Source organism: Epinephelus fuscoguttatus, linkage group LG16, assembly GCF_011397635.1.
Source record: "Epinephelus fuscoguttatus linkage group LG16, E.fuscoguttatus.final_Chr_v1".
Classification (NCBI taxonomy): domain Eukaryota; kingdom Metazoa; phylum Chordata; class Actinopteri; order Perciformes; family Serranidae; genus Epinephelus; species Epinephelus fuscoguttatus.
Window position 1 is genome coordinate 26,338,469 of NC_064767.1, and position 21,874 is coordinate 26,360,342.

Below are 21,874 nucleotides of genomic sequence, written 5' to 3' on the forward strand. Positions count from 1 at the left end.
ACCGGCTGAGCTTTCAGTGCTGCAGTGCAGAGGATCAGCGAGTCCTGCTCACATCAGGAGCAAAGCAGTGGATGATTAAGGGCTCCTCACTTTGTGCACAGCATCTCTGAGCCTCTGCCGCTCACAGACCAGAAATATTCCTGTTTCTCATCTTAAATGATGCAACACCAGCAGGGATAAAATCTCCAAGAGCACAATGTCAAGAAGAGAATAATCCAAAACAAACAGGATGAAAGGATCCTGCTTTCCTGCCGTCTTGCACGAGTGTCTGAGGTGCCTCCTCTCTGTTTGGCTGCTGATATTGCTGAGCTGTGTTGCTGCTCTGGCTGCCTCCTCCCCCCTCTCTCCTCCACTCATTCCCCTGACTCCAGCCTCCTGTGCCTTTAAAAAGACAAGCAGCTTTTTTTCCTTCGCTACGGCGACTATGCAGGGGAGCCTAACAATAGAAGACCCTCCAAAACCCCACTGATTAACAGGCAATTTCTCTTTCACTCTATGGTTACCCCTTCGTCTTCCCTCCCACAGCAACCCCGTACCTCTCCACTCTGCCTTTCCCCTGCCACGATCCCCCTCTCTCTCACCCAGTGACTTGCAAAACGAAAAACGTCATTTTCGTGCCTCCTTTTCACACAATGGAAGCTTCCAGCACTCAGCGTGGCCAACCAGAGTGATGCCTGAGGTAAACAATAGACTCTGAGAAACTAGAATGTGTGTGTACTATTCAGCTCTGACCCTATTATATTCCCTTTCATTCAAGACACTCCAACAACAGCTCTGCACCAGCACAAAAAGAGACCAAAAAGACAGACAAAAATCCAACTTTTAAAATGTTATATTATGTTATAAGAGAAGAAACATCAACAACCCACTATCAGGCTCAAAATGTTAAAGATCTTGGTTACAGGAGCTTAATGCAGAGGTGTCAGTCTTTGTTAAAGAGGTAGGGACATATGCTAAATGAAATGAATGAATACAGTCTCTGCGGTAAAATCCCTGGATAGCAGGATGGGCCGGTGATCTAATTTACTGGCACTCTCATCAAACCTTGAATCGCATCAGAGACCGGAAGAGCAATGATGATATTCCGTCCTAGTCTGTCATTACAATCTGTCTTTCCTTTAAGACATCTGTGTGTGTGTGTGTGGCAGACGCAGAGAATGTGTCCTGCGGGATTGAAATAAGAGCGGGAACAGGTTCTGCACTTTTCCCATTCATTGTCAAGGAGCAATGGGAAAGAGAGGCGTTGGAAATATGAGAAGAATAAATCTATTGTGCACTCATGGGAAAGTGAGGAAACAAGGCCTTGCTACTATAGCAACTCAAGCCTGAAACACTTGTAACTTGCTTGTACGCAGGTTTCAGGTGTCGCACCTTTGCCTATGTGGACTAAAAACACAGAATTTCCAGTTCCAAATGGCACTAAACCCGGTGTTTACGTCCGACCTAACGCCACACTTGATAAGGGGGAGTGCTTGCATGTAAACATGAAGTCCATTAACTGATGTTCACAAAGAAAGTCAATGTGATTCTAGTCTCGGATGGGTCTGTTGGTCGATGTTTCACAGCCCGAGGGGGCAAGTAAAAATGCCTCCCACTCACAACTCCCAACACAGACCCCTGCTGAAGCAAAAATATTGATTGCCACTGCCATCCCAGCCCCCATACTAGTTCAAAGATGTATCTAGGGCAGTAAAGGATGTATGTGTGAAGTACAAGTTCCTGTTCTATTGAAAGACTGACATTGACATCGTCTCTGTGTTGCTACTGTGAAAGCCCGGCCTTGCACCGCTGTTTCCACTGCAGACTGAAGAAAATGAAGAAATAAAAAATTCAACAAACTCAGGCACTGGAAGATATGGCTGTGGCAGTTTTTTCTGAAAGATTCATTATGGCGCTCAAGAGCAATCAGGGTCACTACGACCTACATATGTGTAGCCTGCTATTCAGTGTCAGACTGTGATGGTGCAGAAGAATTTGTTGTCCGTCTTTAAACCGTCTTTAGTTAAGAATGCTGAAGTGGAAAAAAATATAACCTATGTACCTCTGAAATAGGTTTTAGTTGTGTTAAAAATCCAAAACATACAGTTAAGTCAGAATAACACATGATAAGTGTGACTTAAGAATCTTGAGAAGTGTTGAAATTTCAAGCCAGTTCAAGCTAAGTATGAACCTTAATCACATTACAGTCTCTTGGTTTGCTAAAGGCTCTAATTAAACAAAGAAAATAAATAATATGCCCCTTAATTTGACAATGCTAAAGTCAAAGACACAAGAATAGTACATCAACCCTAAGCAAGAAACAAATTCAACAAATCTAAGTAAGGACCACAAAAGACGGGACCCTCTTTCCACAGGAAATTATAGGTGTGGACTTGGTGGGTGAGAACACAATAGCAATTTCAAGAAACATTGTGCTAGTGCAGCAGATCAGACCCAAAACTGAATGATTCATGAAAAAGATAGGGAGGTTCTGATGAGCACAAAAACAAATAATGAACAATAGATGTTGGAAAATGCTGAAGCTAAACTAAAAGCGCGGTTCTATTTCTGACTTTGCAGTACATGTATTTTTTCGTTGACTTAGTTCAAGTTATACATCACTGACAAAGTGGGCCACTAACTCCAGAATTACAGGCTGTATCTCTGTTGGTGTGTGCAAACAAAGGCTCAAATACATCACAAACCGAATACAGCAGCTCTGCAGGTGGCACGCAGTTCAAAGATGTGTTTTGGTGAATCCTGGTTTTAGGTGTCTGTGGCAAACCCCTAATCTGCCCCTCTGATCCTCCAGCTGATCAGGCAGAGCGAGCGCCCGAGGCTTCCTTTCTCATATGCCAAGAAAAGACTGCATTGCTCCCATAAACAATCACTTGTGGGATCAATTTCCTGAGGCTGTGTCTACAAAACATCCACTCTCGGGCATCATCTGTCTGCATTCACTGTACATCTTCTTACAACATGTTTTGAGATTCTCAGGCATTCCTTCTCTTGTATCATCAAAGTATGATGAAAGCAATCGATGGGGTAGTCAGGGCACTACAATGGGAAACCTCAGAACAAAAGGCTTTGATACCCATCGACACATTATCTCAATTGCAGACGTGGGCGTGTGAGATAATGGTTTTCTCTACAGTCTCAAATAGAAGAAAGAGAGGCTGTTTGAATGATCACAAACTAAACAGATGGGAGATGATTGGTTTTGGGGGGTTTTCAGGGGAATCTGTAAAAACAAGAGAACCTTTTCAGCCGTCAGCTACTGTCTTCACGACAGATATTACGAGTGCAAAATGTGTGGGCGCCACTGACAGATTAATTATTTTTCAATAATTATTAATTCAAAAAAGGCAGCCTGACTTCTTATTTTTCTTTCACAGAAGGATTGAATTATTACTCATGCAACTCTCAATGAATCATTCAGGAAAAAAGCACATGTTTGTTTTAGGATGACTAACATTTTGATGATCGCATGCTGAGGGAGGCCAGTTTTCAGTAGGAGGAGGCAGGTTCAAGGACAAGTTTCCCAGTTGAAAAGCCTTTTAGCAAGATAATAAATGTCTAGCAGCTCCACGGGTGTTGCTTTGCCCCTGCAGGGGTTGATACATCATCACTTTATTACCAGTAAAGATTGTTAATTTTAATGTTCTTTGCCTTGAATATGACTCAAAGTAAAAAAAAAAAAAAAAAACTAGATTAAAAGTGGCTTATAGCTGCACATATGTTGGCATAGTTGCACCTCTGTGCATCTGCAGGCGAACCGGACAATCTGTGACTTCCACTCAGAATATTAAGTCCATGATACTATGGTGGTACTCCTCCCCTCTCCTCTGCTACCTAACAGTCCTCTCAGATATCATAAATAATATAACAACACTATGGCAGCCTCACCCTCTCAAAATCCTGGTCTTCTCTGAACAAGGAGAGCATTAGAAAGTCTAACAGGCTGAAGTCATGAGCAAATATGTAAAATTATACAAAGAAAACAATACACAGTCTTTTCGAATGCATAAGAGCTGCTGTGTCTCCCTGTGTTATTCCTCATATACCTGCAGCATTCAGACAGCAGAGTGCAGACGCAGGCTGGCAGTACATCATGAACACTGGACTCTGTGAATGGAAAACACCCTCTGCTGGTTGTAAATGACAGTGCACTGTGAAAGTGGCTGAGTCATTCCCCCTTAGAAAAGTCAGCCTCTGGAATAAATTGCAAAGCATGATTGCGGAGGAATGTCAAGTACTATCAGCGGGGGAACTGCGCTGAAAGCAATAACGAGGAGCATTTAAACACAATCAGCATCAGTGTTATGAATGAAAATCATTGTGTTCTGCGCCATGACGTTGGTGCTACAAAAGCAGCCTAAATGACAAAAAGTCAGCCGGGATGTGTCAAGTGTTGATGATGGGGCCGGGTATGCGTATTGTGAAGAAGCTTGGTGCTCCGCTTTATCCTGTAGTGTTTAAAAGATCCAAATATAAACATTTCACAGTGATGCTTTTGCTATATCCACCATTAACAAGCCACAATTATACAGTGTACATATGAGTTTCCATGACCACTAAGTTCATACATTAGCAAATCCTGTTTCCTATGAGTTCATGTGGTCAACGTGCATAGCAACGCTAATCTGTAATTTTATGAGGTGGTATGTCAAGTTGCTGAAATAGCAGACTCTGGAAATTGCAATAATGCTGTATGTGATGTATCTGTATATGGAAAGGCCTCTCAAATATGCTGATTTACCGTCTTGCCAAGAGTTAGATGAGAAGACTGATACCACCGTCATGTCTGTGTGATAAATGTGAAGCATGAGCCAGAAACTGGTGGGATGAGATAGTCCATCATATCTTGTTTGGACAGAACCAGGCAAGCTGTTTTCCCCTGTTAGCAGTCTTTATGCTCGGCTAAGCTAACCACATGCCTGCCCCAACTATTCACCGTGTAGATGTGAGACTAGTTATCAGTCTTCTCACCTTACTCTGCAGGAAAGAGAATATATTAAACTAGTCCTTTAGGTCAGAATAAGGAAACTGATGACTACACTTCCAGTGGCTCACACTATTTAGGAGCTCTGCGAATCAACATCCACAGGATAATTCAGTGTGCCAGACGTCAATTTAATGCTGTAAATTGACCTGAACTGGGGTTGAAAGGATAAGGACACAGCTACTTTTCGTCAAGCAGGCTAAACGGACTAGTGTCAGCATGCACAAATCTGCGAGGTCTTACGAATGAAGCAGAGCAGAGGCACGACAGAAAACTGACACACATTCAAATCACTTGTTTGTTTTTTTTACAAAGTGAAACAGGAAATGACTGAATGAAGCGTTTCAGGAGCAGTGACAGTCAGGCAGAGTTCATGTTCCTACCTTAATGGGGGGTGGCGGGGTGCAGGAGCAGGGCAGTGGTCCTCGCTCTGGGAAGCAGGAGGTGCAGGAGGGGAATCGGGGGCTGGATGAGGAGGAGAGGGAGGAGGGGGGAAGCTGGGAGATGCAGGTGGGGTTGGTAGAGCGTCAGGAGAGTGTCTCTCCGGGGGTGTGGGAGGAGGAGTGGGGAACTCTGTGGTGTCTTGGAGGTGAGGAGGGAGGGCAGGCGGGAAATGGTATTCGGAGGCAGGAGGTGGGGGAGATGCAGGGGCACGATCACCTCTCTCTGCCCGCTCAGCGAGGGAGGGCCTGCAGGGGAGGGAACACAAAACATTAACAGACGGACCGCAACAAGAAGGCCAAATACGGCGGTTTCGGAAAGCCCTCTGAGGCCACGCTTTCCTTTGCACAGATGAACCGTGACTTACCTCAAAGCAGAGAAAGATGGAGCACTCTGCTCTGTGTCATCACCTAAACCTAGCAGTGACTTAAAAAATAAAAAGCTCACTCCAACCATCCTAAGAACACTTTGTTATTAACTCTTCTCATTAGTCCCTTTACATGATAGTCCATGTTTCCCTTGCTTGCTCTACTTGCCCTCTGCCGTGAAGTAGCCTGCTTGAGGACGTCTGGCTCTGTCATCATGGGCCACCTGGTGGAGTGGATTTGGCCTAGATCCAGGCTCGTCTTATCAGGAGTGGTAGGCTCTCTAATCTGACAGGCGACGCAATCGACGCCCATGCAGCTGTTCCCCACTTGGGGCATGCCTCCTGTTTAGCTCTAAAAATACCCCAGTAGCCTCTTCTGCAGAAAGCTTCACAATACCTCCATCAGCTGTAACACATTCACACCAAAGCATCAAGTCAACTGTCTGCTGACCTGCACTTTCCAAACGCCCCTTCCAGCTCACTTCGGACTGAAACCGAGCTCTGTTATTCTCTCCAGTAAAGTCAGAACTTAATAGCATTTAATGAGGGCGTGTGCTTTTCTTTAGGGTGTAGCAAGTTACAGTTTACATCTGACTGGTCTGGTTGTTATCATTCCATTACAGAAAGTACAGAATTTTCTAACAGATGCAGGGCGGCTGCGTGAAGAGGAAACGTCCTGCAAATCCATATATGATTTTTATTTGGTCCCATTCCACTCATTACAAATCCTCAGTCAGTGACTAATGCCAGCAGGCCAAAGCTATACATATGTCAGCATCTGCGGCCAACTTGGCACATGCAGCCTGGAAATAGAAACAACCAAGTCACAGCGCAGTCCGAGCAGACTGTCCAAAGACGCGCCGCTGCTTCCAAAGACGGACAAAAACAGCTATGGAGCAGAGAGAAAACGAAATCAGGCGTATGGAGAAGAGACAATCTGCAGAAAATAAGATTACCCAGGACACAAGAGTATTTACTGGTTCAGTGGTTTTTATGTCCAGATAATAGCAGCTGACCCACTCAGGTTAACAGCTTTCCAACTTCTTCTTCCAGATGTGATGTGTATAATGTAGCAGAGGATTTACTACCAGACTGAACGCAACAAGTTAGAGAGAGCACATGGGCTTTTTTTCCACCACACGCTTTTTCACGTCAGTGTAGTTTTACTGTTGGCATTAACAGCTGGAGGCTGTCCAATACAGTTTTTTATTGTTGGTAATTCAGCGGCGTGCAGGGCGTTACTCAAGGGCACCTCATAAGGAGTTTTTATTTAAGAAGGCAAATCCAGATTTTACAAGGCCAGTCCAGGTATACATAGTAGTCTATCACAGTCCAGATAACAGAGCTAATTCTCTAACCTCCACTTTCATGACTGAGCATTAAGTAAACAAAAGTGACTTTGCCTGTGCATGTACAGTATTCTAGCCACACACACACACACACGCACTCATTTAGTGTAATCTATGCGAAACAGCTGGACGCAGAAGACAGCAAGTCCAGGCAGGGTGTTTAATGATAAACAGAGAGTTGTAAACAAAACCAGCTGAGGGTACTGACTTTTTAAAAACGGTTTTTAACGCTGTAATCATGGGAGGACCATTTCTGTCCTGCAGCCAACAGCTACCACACACACACACACCAGCACACACACACTGCACATTCAAAAACACATTGTACATATTGCAAACACATACTTCATAAATAATCCGCCAATTCTCCTCTGTCACTACGGAGATTAAATTATTACTTGAAGGCAGTCCAGTGTGGTTGAATGAATGACAGACATGAGATTATCTACTCCACTTGTGCCAGCAAAGACACATGAACCTACAATCGCCATGGCAACTGGTCTATTTACAGTACAATGTGGGCTATAGCACATCCTACTTCCTTCTTACTCCGAAAACATGGATGAGAAATATCCTACATACCAAGCTAAAGAGTTCCAGTCATTTCCATAGTGTTTCCTGAGTAACTGTTGCTTTACAAAAGACTTTATTCAATTCGAGTAAAAGTAGCTGTGTAACACGTTGCACTTTTGTGCCATATGTCATACAGGAAATACACTCAGTTGTCCCTTGTGTTTCATGTTAGGCCTAAAAATAGTTATCAGCTCCTCATTTTAGAAGTCTACCAAGCCAGCAAGACTTTTGGACAACTCACAGACAGTAGTTAAACATCAGTTTTATGACTACTGACATGTCTCGCCAGCCATCAATCAGGCAGCCTCCACATCAAGTAAGGAAGGGAGTACAACATGCTCTGACCTGTAGCATTTTTCTGAAGTACACCGTTCATTTTGCAACTTTGTAACTTCTTTTCCGCTTTCTGTCCCTTCGTTTTTCTATCTGTCCCTTCCTTCCTCCCATCTGGTGAGGTCAGCAGAGACAGAGCGTAATTAGCCCTAGTTACCTACACACCATCTGTTGCATCCACCTGGAGGGATTTAAAAACAACCGCCTACTGTAGACACACACAGACAGGAAAAAAAAACAGGGCGCCTACTTCTTGTCAACTCACCCAGAATTCAGCCACGGAGGAATCCATCACACAGATCTAAACACGTAAGTGATGGCAATGACTTCTGCTGCTGAACTCCCAAACAGCAGTTTGTATGTCCCAGTCCTCCTCTCCTCTGTGTGACTCTGACTCTGTCATACACACTCACGCCGCAGCACATGCTCAAGTGTTTCTCTTAACTCTGGCTTTTGTTCCACTCTGTCTGGTCTGTGCAAATGACTTCAGTGGGGCTGAGTGCCTGCCCAAATTCCTCCCACTACAGGCTTCAGTTCACAAAGCCGCACAGACTGAGCAGGACTGACAGCTAGGCCAGCCTCTGGGGGCGGGGTAAGAAACATATGTACACACACACACACACACACACACACACACACACACACACACACACACACACACACACACATCACTGACCATGCAGTCACATTTCTGTCTCTGACACACGTACACCAGTGTAACTCTATCTATTGATGAGACCTATAGTGGAAATAGCACTGTCACTCCTCCCTTCTACACTGAACAAACCTTTATGTCTCCAACAGCAGTGATGGGACAAGTGTTGTGAGTGACAGGCAGCAAGTGCTACTCTGGCATGTGGGATGGCTCCTGGGCATGGAGCTAAGCGGCAGGAGAGAGTGACAACTAAGAGAGATAGCTAAGGAAGCTGAGGAAAGAAGTTAACTTAATTAGAATATTCCAAAAGATGTTCCTCACACAGCAAATAAACTAGAAGAATAAACTTTGACACAATGCATCTTTATATGCACAATGAACAAAACAATGACATCAAGTAAAAGAATGACATATATGGAAAGTTAGTCTGACAAGAGCTGTTAAAATGCTTAAATAAATACCAACTCCCACATGGAGGTTTCACAAACGCTTACAAAACTGTTAGACTCAGTCTCATTCATCCAATCGGACACTGTTGCAGACAACAGCAACCTACCAGATGCCCTCGAGGTGTCTGAAAGCCAAACAAAGCCACCGAGGGGACTCTCTGTGCGCATGGAAATCCATTTTAAACGTGTGACAGACAGAGCTGCTGAGCTGTAAAGACCATGTCTGTCTGACATTCCCCCATTTTTCACAAATACGTTAGCTGCAATAAAATGTCTCGAATACATCACTGCAATGGAAATGTTATGATAAGTTTCAGGAAAATGATCAGTTCTAAAAGGTCAGATACAAATCATTCTGATGTCTGGTTTCCTGTTGGAAAACCAGTCGACCACAAATTACCAGTCTCTAGCAAACCTGTTGTTCTTAATAGTAAAAGGCTATAATCCTTAGATTCTAGTCAATTGAGGATTACAAGGACATGGCTTTTTTTTTTTTATTCAGACTCTGAAGACAGAGCTCTGAAGGGAACAGACTGTTGGCAGCAGCCTGACAGGGAAATAGTGCTGGTAATGTTGGCTTTCACTGGAAACTGCACGGTTGGACAATGAGAGGAAGTTGTTCTTGTTTGCTGTTGTCATTATTTCAACACACAGATCGTGGTCATACCAAACAAAATTCATGTATTCAATGCATTGTGACTGATTATGAATTAATCTGATTTTATAAAGACACTCACCCGCTGTCCTGTAGCTCCTCAGCAGGGTGCTGGACTGTTTCTGTCACTGCTGTTTCCCCAGCTGGTACTTCAAATGGCTCCTCAGGTGGGATCTCTACAGGTTTGTCCACTAGCACCTCTGGCAGCTCACTGATCAGCTTCTTCTCTGCAGCTGGGGGAACTGAAGTTGTCTTTGTTGGTTCTGGTTCCTCATTCTCTGTTGGTTCTTGGAGCTCTTCTGTGCTTTTTGTTGGTTCTGGGAGCTCAGCTGGCTCCTTCACTGCTTCTGAAGAAGTTACTGGCTCTACTGAGGGCTCTACTTTCTTTGTTTCTTCTGGGAGATCTACTTTTTTGCTCTGTGCTGGCTCTGGGAGCTCTGTTGGAGGCTCTTCTTCTGTCTTGGTTGGTTCTGGGGGCTCTACTTTCCTTGTTTCTTCTAAGAGCTCTACTTTCTTTGTTTCTTCTGAGGGCTCTACTTTCCTTGTTTCTTCTAAGAGCTCTACTTTCCTTGTTTCTTCTAAGAGCTCTACTTTCTTTGTTTCTTCTGAGGGCTCTACTTTCCTTGTTTCTTCTAAGAGCTCTACTTTCTTTGTTTCTTCTGAGGGCTCTACTTTCCTTGTTTCTTCTGAGAGCCCTGCTTTCTCATTGTCTCCTAAGAGATCTACTCTTGTGCGCTGTGCTGGTTCTAGGAGTTCTGTTGTCTTCTTCAAAGGTTCAGGAAGATCCACTGGCTTCTTCACAAGATTCAGAGGTGGGATCTCTGTTGTCTTCTCTGCTGCTTGCCCCAGTGGTGGGATCTCCTCCTGTCCTTGAGAAGCAGCTATCTCCTCAGTCGGAGTAAGAAACTCTAGTTGAGGGGAATCCAGAGATGGGAGGGGTCTGGAAAAAACAATGCAAGAGAAGAGGGGGTTGGGGGATTTGTTGTTTAGTTTACAGCACATGCACAAAGAATGACTGACAAATGACAAATGTGTATGTTTGTGTGGTTATGGGGGCTCGAGTGTGTGTGTGTGTGTGTGTGTGTGTGCGCAGAAGTACTGTCGGTACATGTGTGTGTGTGGTTGCGTTGTTGTTGTTGTTGCATTGTGTTTAGCAGTGTGAGAAAAGGCTCATTCTTGCCCTGGAGAGCAGGGCCGATGTCACAGCTGATGTCATCCTTTGAATATAAAGGGCTGCATTACTTCCTTTAGACTTCACCAGGCACAGTCATCTGATCCGAGCTCGAGTCAAAACAAAGTGCAGCTCTGTGTTTACCTCCTCATTCATATTCATTGTCACACTGCTCTCTTTAATATCACTCCAAACAAGAGCTGGACATGGTGTTACTGCTGGGATTTATGAATACTAAGCAACTGGTAAATAGACTGAATATCATCATTTACAGCCCATGGAAAAATCCAAATAAGTTTACATATTCGTCTACCAAATTCATGATTCTTTAGCCTCAGCTGGTGGGGCAAACCCAATCAGACTACACGTGTGCCTTTGTCTCTGTGATGTACTTGAGCAGATGATATGTGACAGCATGCAAACATGCTACTTGTGTGACGCATTGAAAGGGAGCCCATGACGACTTCCACCGACCTCTCAGACACGTGTAGATGCACAGCATTTACTTGCCATTAACATAGTTTCATTGGCGTGAAGTCTCATGCGCACTCCTCTAATGTCTGAATCTTAAAGGGATAGTTCACCTCAAAATCAAAAATACAGATTTTTCCTCTTACCTGCAGTGCTATCAGTCTACATTGTTTTGGTGTGAGTTGCTGTGTGTTGGAGATATCAGTCATAGAGATAACTGTCTTCTTTACAATATAATGGGACTAGATGGCACTCAGCTTGTGATATTCAAAGTGCCAAAAAACTTAATTTGAAAAAAATGTCTCTTTCCAGAAATCATGACCTTGTTACTCAAGATAATCCACAGACCTTGTTTTAAACTTGTTTACTGTAGGAACTATTTTCTTTCTGCCAAACTACACCCACCAAAGGTATCACTGTTCAGAGAGTGTGCACCTAGTGCTAACTAGCACTGCTTAGCTACATAACGTTACAGCTCAGCAAAGGACAACGCCATTAATGTTGTCATGGGCATGAGCTTCTCATCCAAGAGTAGATGCACGCTTCCTTCTGCGCAGTGATACAGATGGCGGGTGTAGTTAGGTATAAAGAAAATAGTTCCGACATAAATCCTCCAACAAGGTCTGTGGATTAACGTTAACTTTAACGAGTTGATTTCTGGAAAGAAACATTGCTGTTGAGTTTTTCAAATGTATTTTTTGGCATTCTGAGCACCACAAACTGAGTGCCATTTTGTTTCATAATACTCGAGAGAAGGCAGACATCTCTACAGACAATATCTCCAGTACTCGGCAACTCACACCATAACGATGTAGACTGACAAATAGCACAACAGGTAAGAGGAAAAATATGTATTTTTAAATTTGGGGTGAACTGTCCCTTTAAAGCATTTTTCTCATATGATGATTTCAAACACACACACACACACTTGTGTTTACCTTGAGGTCTCTTGTTTACTCTGAACACTGGAAGCAGCTTCTTTTAGAGCTTGTATCCAGTTTGTATCTGGTTCTCTGGCTGTTTGCACAGGAGCAGGACTCTCTGATACATAGCCGGCTTCTGTGTTCACAGGAACTTGTTCAACAGGAGCTTTTTCAAGTGGTTTTCCTTCACAGTTGGAAGCAGCAACAGTGGGCTTTAACACAATATCACCTTGGGGCTTTGACAAAGACACCTGATCATGAGGCTTCTCAGACTGGGTAGAGGCTGCAGGAGGGGTAGATGCAAAATCTTCCAGGTGCTTTGACGAAACAACAGATGGGTGTGTGATAACATCAGGAGTTATTGTATCTGTTATATCACTGTCCTTTTCTGTTGCTTTTGACAGACCAATTGAGGCACTGTCTTTAGCACCCTCAGTTTGATTTATGACCGCCTGTTTTTTCATTCCTTCAGTGTTCATCTCTTTTATCTCACTTTGTCCCGTCGCCTGGCTGCTAGCTTTCACTTCGTCCAAAGCTGCTTTATCTTCCTTTGTGATCTCCTCTACATCAGGGCCTTTTATGGCTGTTTGTACTACTGGGCTGCTTTGTGCTGCTGAGCTTTTATTGAAGCTTTGTAGCTCGACAGGCTCACCCACTGTATCCTGACTTTCACAATTCACAGTTTCACTACTGTTGCTCTTTACAGCCGTGACAGCACAGAAACCCTTTTCCACAGTTTCTGGTTGCCCAACCAGAGTAGAGGATATTTTTGTATGAATTTCTTCAGCCTGGTTTGCACTTGAAATGACTGCTGTATGAATGCCGGGACTATCTGTGCTGACCTTTGATGAAACAGAGACCCGTAAAGGTGAAGTCTCATGTTCCTGTGATGCAGACTCAACAGATACAGCAGTGTTCTTTGAGGTCTCAGGTTTTCCATGTTGGTCTTGACAGGCAGCTGGTAGATTGCTTTTTTGCTGACCTTCAAAACCCAGATCGCTCACAAACTTAGTGTCTGGAATTAAATCTGTATCCGACCCAACTACCCCTAACACGGGGCTTTTATTCTCAACCATCCCCTGTCTTGTCTCACCTACACACGAGCAAGCAGTTACGCTCCCAGTGTCAGCTGAGGCATTTCTCTCAGCAGCATTTCCACTCTCATTTAAATCACTGGCAAAGTGAGACAGCATATAAACCCCGTCAACCGCAGCTTGCACTCCCTCTCCCTTGCCTTTCTCCAGACCTATCAGTCGTTCATTGCCACTGCTGTCATCACCTGTCACCTTATCGCTGCTCCCTGACTGACACAAACTCCCAGAGGAGCTGTCTCCTCCCTGTGCTACCCCTTTCAGCCCTGGAACCGGTGCTTGGGTCTGCCTGACCTGACCGTTAGTCTTTTCTCCTCCCTGTAGACTGTCACCTGACAACTCCTGTGTGGGATGTGTGGATCCCAGACACAGCTGCTGTTGCTCCTGTTGCTGAGCAAAACAGTTTGGCTCTGGTGTGGACTGTGATTGGCCGAGAGCTGCATTCAAATCTGGGGAAGTGTCCCTCTCGAAGCTGCGTTCCAGTGTCAGAGTTTGGCGCAAACTCTGGTCATAAACAGTCTGAGATTCACTACGAGAATCTGTCCCAGCACTTAGCATGTCCTCAGACGACCCCGCAGGTCTGTCGGGAGATAAAGAAGAAGTGTCTATCTGGGTTTTAGGTGAAATGCCACTTTCTCCCTCCTCCTTTACATCCTTTATTGGTGACTCAGTCTTTTTTACTTTATGTTCATGTGGTGGCTGCAGGCCTCCAATTTCCTCCACACCCTCTTTCTCTGGCCCATTACTCTGTTGTGGTGTTGTGCCTGTCTTTCCTGCCTGCAGCTTGCTGCTGTCTGCTGTTTCCTTTTGATTATCCATTGTTGCCTCTTCAACTTTTTTCTTTTCCTCTGCAAACAGAACAGAGGTTACATCTCCCATTTCTTGTTTCATATTTTGTTGTTCAATTTCACTATAAGCTTTGTCTGAAGGTAGGTCAGAGCTGAGTGGGCAGCTGACATTAATAAGGTCATCCTTAATGGATGCTTCACAAATAACAGGTTTAATGCCAGTAGGGCCTGGCTCAGTGTGAGATAGAGAAATTACATTATCAGACCCACCCTTTGCCAGTACTCCCTCTGCACCAGGAGACTGGGTTGGAGTACACAGATTTTCCTCCTTTAAAAATGGAATATTTACATTGGTAATCGCAGAATTCTCAAACTCAACAACAGAATCTGGAGCATAATTTTTATCTTCCGGTTTTGGACAAGCCTCATCTGCTTTAACGCTAACATCACTGTGCTTCAGATCCTGTGCTACGGACATTTGTGTCATGTCCCTGCTCTTCTTGTCATCCACCTCCCCAAAGACTTTGGTGCTGTCACCATCAGTGCCACTGTTATCCGTCTGCTCAGGAAGAGAGATATCACAGTCAGTAATGAACTCCAAGTGACTCAACATCGGGCCAGGAGGCTGCCGCACAAAAGAAGAATTACTGGCACGTTGCTCTATAAGAGGAATTGACTGGTCGGAGGCTGTCACCTCGGAAGTCGCTGATTCATCCTTTGTCAGATCAGCAGGGTGAATCATGGGCTTTGGCCCCTCACCAGCGTGCATGGGATCTGTAGTAACCAGTCCATGAGGAGGTGTTAGATTTAATTGGGTGGGAGACTGATAACTGGGGTCATAAGGCTTTGTCTGAAGAGAGGCTGCGCAAGTTAGGGTCGCAGTTTCCGTAGAGAGCTGCCCAGCAGATAACTCAGCGGAGACATCACTAAAAGGCTTGCAGGTGACATCATCAGCTGGAAGCACAGAACATGAGGAGAGAGGAGGTTGGTTACCTTCAGTAGCATCACTTATTAAAGGTGACTCCTGAGGCTCGACTGGGCCTTCAGACTTTGCGTGTAACTTATCTATCTCCTTCTCAGTCGACAAGCACAGGCTTACAGCATCCTTCTCTGTTTTCTGCTCTAATTGTTTTGTCACCTTTGCAGACACCTGCTCAGCTGCTGAATGATCAGCCTCAGAGGTGGCACTTTCTGCTGTTTGTGAAAGGTCACCAGTTTGATTCTTTTCAGCAGAACATGGAAGCTGCTTTGAGCCGGCCTTTGTCATTGACTGTAAATCCACAGTGTTTGTCCCCAAGTTGTTGCTACCTGTCTGATCTATCTTAATGTTCTCTTCTGTAGTCCCCACATCTCCTTTTTCCTCCAGGACATCTCTCTGTGGCTTTAGAAAGTCAGTTGAGCTCCGTATTGCTGGTTCATCCTTGGTAGGAGCTGCATTTGTGGCGATTTCTGGCTTCTTCAAGCCGAGGAATTCTGGGAAGGTGTAGCTGGCCTCCACCACAGGATGGTACAAACTCTCATGCACAGTCAGCGGAGGCAAAGAGGCGCAGTCCATAGCTGGTACCGACATGCTCCTAAGATCCACAGAGAAACTGCCGTCTTGTTTCACAGTGTCCGCAAAGTGAACTCTGTTGTTGCCTCGGCTGCTGTCACATACACCCACAGCACCTCTTTTGCTCTTGGCTCGGACTTGGAACTCAGCTGCACTTTCGTCTGTCCGGGCTGCTGTTGTGCTACTTTCAAGCTGGACCTGTTGATTGCTGCTCGCTTGTCGCTCGACTGAGATATGTTGTGAAGTAGTCAGAGGCTGAGGTGAGATTAAAGGCAGGAAGACTTGGCTGCAGTTTTTCTCTGTCTCTGTGATGGATGACCCCTCACAAGTGTGTCCTAAAGACACTGCTTCCTCTGAAATCGAATGCTGTTTGAGATCAGCCCTTACCCCTCCGTCTGTATTGCTGGAGCTCTGTTCAGGGTGAGCCGGGAGAGGTGAAATTGCTGCGCCATGGTGCTCTTGGCAGGGGTGAGAGAGACGGTCCTGTTCAGTGCAGATGCTCTGAGAGATGGTTGCAATCAGCTCACTCCAGCCCTGTGACTTCAACTGTGACTCGGCAACATCGGTGGGCGGACACGTCTCAGTCCCAGCTGATGACACCCCACTAGCAGAGCCTTCTGGCTGGCTGAATGAACTGTGCTCTCTAGCCAGCCCTCCTTTCTCTCCCCCCTCCTCTCCTCCTCCTCCTCCCTCTCCTGCTCCCTCCAATCCCGCAGCACTGTGATCCTGACGATCAGGACCAGTAAGTGGCCCAAAGGGAGAAGTATTGATATAAGCTTCTAACCGAAGTGGCTCCTTTTCTCTGTTTCCCTCCTCAGCTGGTGAGAGCTCTGTGTCTGCACTGCGAACGGTTGTCTCTCTCGGTCCCTTCATTTCAGTCTCAGCCGAGTTGTGTGGCATTTTGCTGCTGCAGCTTTCCTCAGATACAGCCTGTCCCTCTTTGGCTGAGAATGCAAGTGAGCATTTTCCCCGTGAACAGATTAATGCGAGCTGAGGAAGGCTGTCCAGGTCTTTCTCTCCGTCTGCAGAGCTGAGGCACTTTTCTATTCCTCCCAAATCTTTCTCTCCTACTGCTTTCTCACTCTCTGCAATCGTTACAGAAGCTACTCTCTCCAGTGAATCACGCCTCACGCTTTCTCCCTCTCCCTTGCTTTCTATCACTTCTGGCATCGTGGGTGTTGCCAGTGGCAACGCAGCAACCACCACTAAAGCCTCTTCAAGGGCACTCTCCACGCTGCTCTCTCCCACACAAGTTGGGCTGCTGGAGAGTGGGCTCTGATTCTCGTGTGTGAGTATCACTGCCTCTGAGGTAACTTCAGCCTCCTGTGTTTGTGAATCGGACCTCTTATCAGCAGAAGCAGCTGGACTGATAACTGTAGTGTGGACATGTGTCATGGGTGTATTTTGGTTGTCGATGGCACCTCCAGTTGCATGTTGCTTCCGGTGTGGGCTTTCATCTGAGCTGTGATTCATGCCACATGGGGCGTCTGCATGGTTGCGGTTATCTGACTGATGAGGCCTCTGTAAATGAGGCTGGTTAGACGCAGGTGAACAGGGTGAGACAGTAAGATGATCCTGCTCACTAGGAGAGGATGATAGTGGGGGGCTGGGGCTGGGCTCTCCCTCGGGACTCAGCTGCTGTTTAGAGTCAAACCCATTATCAGGCTGTTCCCCACAAATCACAGTCTGAGCGTCTGCCTGTGACACAACATTTGCTGCTGAATCTGTGTAATTTCCTGCATTTACAAGAGAAACAGCCTGTGAATCATTCTCAGGTTGTACTACTGTCTTTGCTTTCTCCTCAGTCTCTACATTTTTCTCTTCTGTCTTGTTCTTTTTCCTTTGTTTCTTTTTCTTCTTTGCCTTTTTGTCCTGCCCAGCCTCACAAGGTGAGCTCTTCCATTTATCTGATTTTGACTCCTGATCCTCCTCGCTGTAATGGTTTGCTCCCATCTGTGCTTCTGATAATACATCTTTATCCTTTAAATGCAGATGACTGCACTCTGATGTTTCATTAACTGAATCATCTTTCTTTCCTGGTTCAGTTATACAAACACTAATGCTGGACTCATCGCTATAATTTTCTTTCCTTATGTCTACAGTCTCTGTTACTGCCTCTGTGCCTTTCTCCCTAATCACTGTATTACAGTCTAATGTGCCATTATCCTCAATGGCTGCATTAGAATCAACATGTTCCTCTCTGAAATCATCTCTCTGCACAGTGAGCGCAGCATCTTTTTGGGTTTCTTTAAATAAATCTGCTGTTGTTTCTAATTGTGTATGCGTGGGTGCCTCCTTCTGCTCATCTATCTCTGTTTCTTCCACTGTCTTAATCTCTGGACATTTATCCAGGCTCTGTGTTGCTTTTATTTCACTCTTCGTCTCTGCTGTCCCAGCACTATTCTCAGTGCCCAGTATGTAATTCCTAAAACTAAACACAACTGTATCCGTCCGACTGTTTGCTGCCTCACTGTTTCCGTGTGTACTCTTGTTTCCATGGCCCCCGTTGCTATGTCCTGGCTGGACTGCCATTGGAGGCAATGATGATGACTCACTGGATTTATTAACCATCACTTCTCCAGTTTTCTCTCCTGCATCGTTAACTGTCTGGTGGGGGGGCCCTGTGGGATTAAGTATCCCCAGTGAGGCCATTTGTTCTTCACATTCCTGGAAAGCCTCTTGGAGTTCCTGGTCTAGGAGCACGGATAGGGGAGGGGTCAGGGGTTGGACACCCGGGTAAGGTGTGGCAGAGGGCCGAGGTGATTGCTGAGCATCTGTGAGAACTGGGTCGCTGTCATGAGGCCTGAGACGAGGGTAGGGTGACACAGTTAGGAGTCTGGCAGGCAGACAGCTGGTCATTCCACGATGCCACAAAGCACTGCTATTGGCAGAGAAGCAGCCCATGCTCACACACTGCACTCCCCGATATGCACACACAACACACAACTGCATGTCTATTCTGAGATATACATACCCCCACAAGAAATAACCAGCTGTTTCCAAGCATATGGTTGTTAATGAACATGCAGGTCTGTTCATACACACCAAAACATGTTTGTAGGGATTCCCCAGCAAAAAGCTTTCAAATATAGTTTAACTATTTTGATGTGACTGCTTGTTTTTCCGCCTGAACCCAAAGCTTAAAGGAATATTTCACCCCACAAATGACCATTTGTGTAACAGTTATTCATACCATGTAATGTTGAATTCCTGAAGAAAACATTGGTTTTCTCACATGCCTCCATGGTGAACAAAGAATCAAAAACTGAGAAAATTCTTGATGAATTGAAATCATAGGGGGTTGCGTTTAACAACAGCAAAACTTTGTCAAAACATCTGTTGTCAAATTCTCACAACAACTCATGCAGTATCACACAAGTCTTATTTTGTGTTGGGGAACTAAACTAAAAGCAAAACTTAGCTATGCTGTTTAAAGGAGCTATATTTAACAAATCTAAAGCAAATAGTCATAAAATCATCCTAATATGTCACAGAGACTAAGGAATAATGTTCATATAACATACTGATCTCACCAACAACAATAGTACGGCCAGAATATTCGCATTTAAAAAAATATTTTACGGTCCGCAAATCATGTTTATGTTTTGAATTTGTGTTTTGGCCTGTTGCGCCACCCATCGCTGTCTACCAGTCACACAGTCAGTAGAGTCTCAACATCAGTTACAGTTACGACTGAGCTACAGCAGCATGGCAAGCAGCATTAGCAGTGTCCTGGTACATAGCATTAGCAGTCTCCTCAGCTGTATCCCAGCAGCAGCGTTAGCAGCAGAGAAGCCGGGCTTGCTCAAACAGTCCGCTGGAAAACCGAAGATCACAGACGCGGCGACACGGCCCTGCCATGGCAGCCGCCCGTGGGCAAACAAATCAGTCTCCAGCGTGCCGCTGTCCAGCAACCTCGAATCTGTAGGGGAGGGGGGGCGGACACGACTCGCGGCAGTATTTTGAATTTGAGTGTAGTAACCGTTTTGGCCACATTCTTACATACAGCGCCTTTAAAGCCAGAATCCATTGACAAAAACAGTAAATTTACCTCACTGAACATGTGAGCTGCTGGTTTACCGGTGCCTCAGTCAGTTTGTTTGTTTGTGTTATTCTGTGACTTTGGTGTTTTAAAGGGTCAGTTTGGATTCACCAATGTCAGCAAGGTAAAATTACTGTTTTTGTCAGTGGAGTTTGGCATTGAAGAGAGCATAGATAAGCTTCAGTTTTAGTTCACTTTCCTGTCAGAAAGGGCTGTCTGTTTCGGAAATACTGAGCATCCAACTGGATGAAAGAGACTTGAGACGAGACAAGAATTTTCTCTGTTTTTGGATTCTTTTTTCACCAGAGACATGTGCGAAAGACGTATTCTACATGAATTCAACGTAACTTGGGGTGAGTAATTGATATACAAATGGTCATTTGAGGGTTGAAAGAGTTGTCTCATTCAAGTAATTGGATTGGCTAATGATTTATTGAAACTATGCCTGTATTTTGTAAGAACTTACTACTAGCATTGCAAATGTAACAATACTACTAGTAGCAACTAATAATAGTATTGGCCTCCATATACTCAGAATGTCTACAGGTCTCAGACACTTAAATTTAAGTCTTTTTACGACCTTTTCAGGATCACTTAACGTAATTAAAGACTGATTTTTGCACATATTTTCCGTATTCAAGCAGTAAAGGTAAGTATAAAGGTTAGTAGTATATATGTGGCCCTGCGCAGAGGTAGGTTTATGTAGGAATATGGTTATTAGAGTGAGTTGGGTTAATCTACTTTTTGCCAATAGGTAAGTGCAAGTATAAATAAAAAAGACAGCATTTGCTTCTATGGTAGGTTTAAAGATTTGTAATATCAGAAATGTGGACGCTGAAGAGCTTAACTAATTTTGACAACATTAAAAGATGGATAAATCAAATTAGATCAAATGTTTTTGCTGATTAAGACCTCCCAAATTCAGATTTAAGACTATCTAATGACCTTTAATGCCTAATATGTACAGATCTTAATTTAAGACACTTTAAGACTTTTTAAGGATCTGCAGACACCCTGATACTATAGTAACCACTATGAAAATGCTACATACTCCATGACAGCTTTATAATTACCCCCTTAAGGGACTGTAATAAATCATGTCACAATATAAACAACCCTACACATGCTTATACTTATGCACCATAAAAAATATACTGCTCCATAATATATGTCAAAGCAGTGACACTGCCCAGCAAACACTCCCTAAAAGTGCACAGCCAGCATCATACTATGAGTGTGAGTGGAATATAATGCCTTAAACAATTACACTAGCTTTGTGCCATTCAGACGTGATTGCTGAGTCACTGCTAAGCTGTTAGCCGGCAGTACAGGAAAAGCCCCACTGAGTGTACAGATCCACCATCATTATTTAATCATAAGATGAGCTACACTCCTACTCATGTAGATCCTTACATGTTTTTCTCATACATGCAGCAGCATGACAAAAGTCATCATTCATGATAAGATGAATAGTAAATAACTTAAGTTAGATGTGATTGGCTGATACACTCTCGCCACTAAACGCTCTGTCATTTGCTTGTAAACACAACCTCTGCCCTGAGAACATGTTACTCACTCACCTCACCGGTCTGCCACTCAAGCCTGCATCTAATTCACCTGGCACTCCCTATAAAAAGGCAGGGCGAGTAAAAAAAGGCAGCTGGAAAGTTTTGCTGAGCAACAAGCCGTTGCCTGCCATATCTACCTGAGGTGGAATGGACCAGGTGCTTTTCACAGTACTGCATTGTGAGTGTATGTTACTGTTATTATGCAGCGTTTGGCTAAAAGAGTTGGAGCTTTATCATCTTTATTTGGCCTGAATAAGTAAAGTGGTTCATCATACTGAGCTGCTAAGTAGTGCCTAATTCCTTCATGATTATCTAACAGCTTTCATGTCTTTCCCGACTGTGCCACCCTTACTTTACATTAATAGTTTTACACATTCACATCACGCAATAATAATTACACTACTGCAATAAGTCAGGTTGTCAGAACACATTAACTCCTCAAACATATTAGTGTGATTAACCTCA

At 44.5% G+C, this 21,874-nt stretch overlaps 1 protein-coding gene across 1 annotated transcript in view; it reads right to left on the reverse strand.

Moving 5' to 3' along the window:
* tacc2 (transforming, acidic coiled-coil containing protein 2) overlaps positions 1–21,874 on the reverse strand; it is a 59,342-nt gene that overhangs the window by 24,820 nt on the left and 12,648 nt on the right. The window contains exons 4-6 of the mRNA XM_049599571.1: positions 12,384–18,602; positions 9,886–10,743; positions 5,365–5,670 (exon numbers count right to left, since the gene is read on the reverse strand). Coding sequence (XP_049455528.1) covers positions 5,365–5,670; positions 9,886–10,743; positions 12,384–18,602 — 7,383 coding nt within the window. The remainder of the gene's footprint in view (positions 1–5,364; positions 5,671–9,885; positions 10,744–12,383; positions 18,603–21,874) is intronic.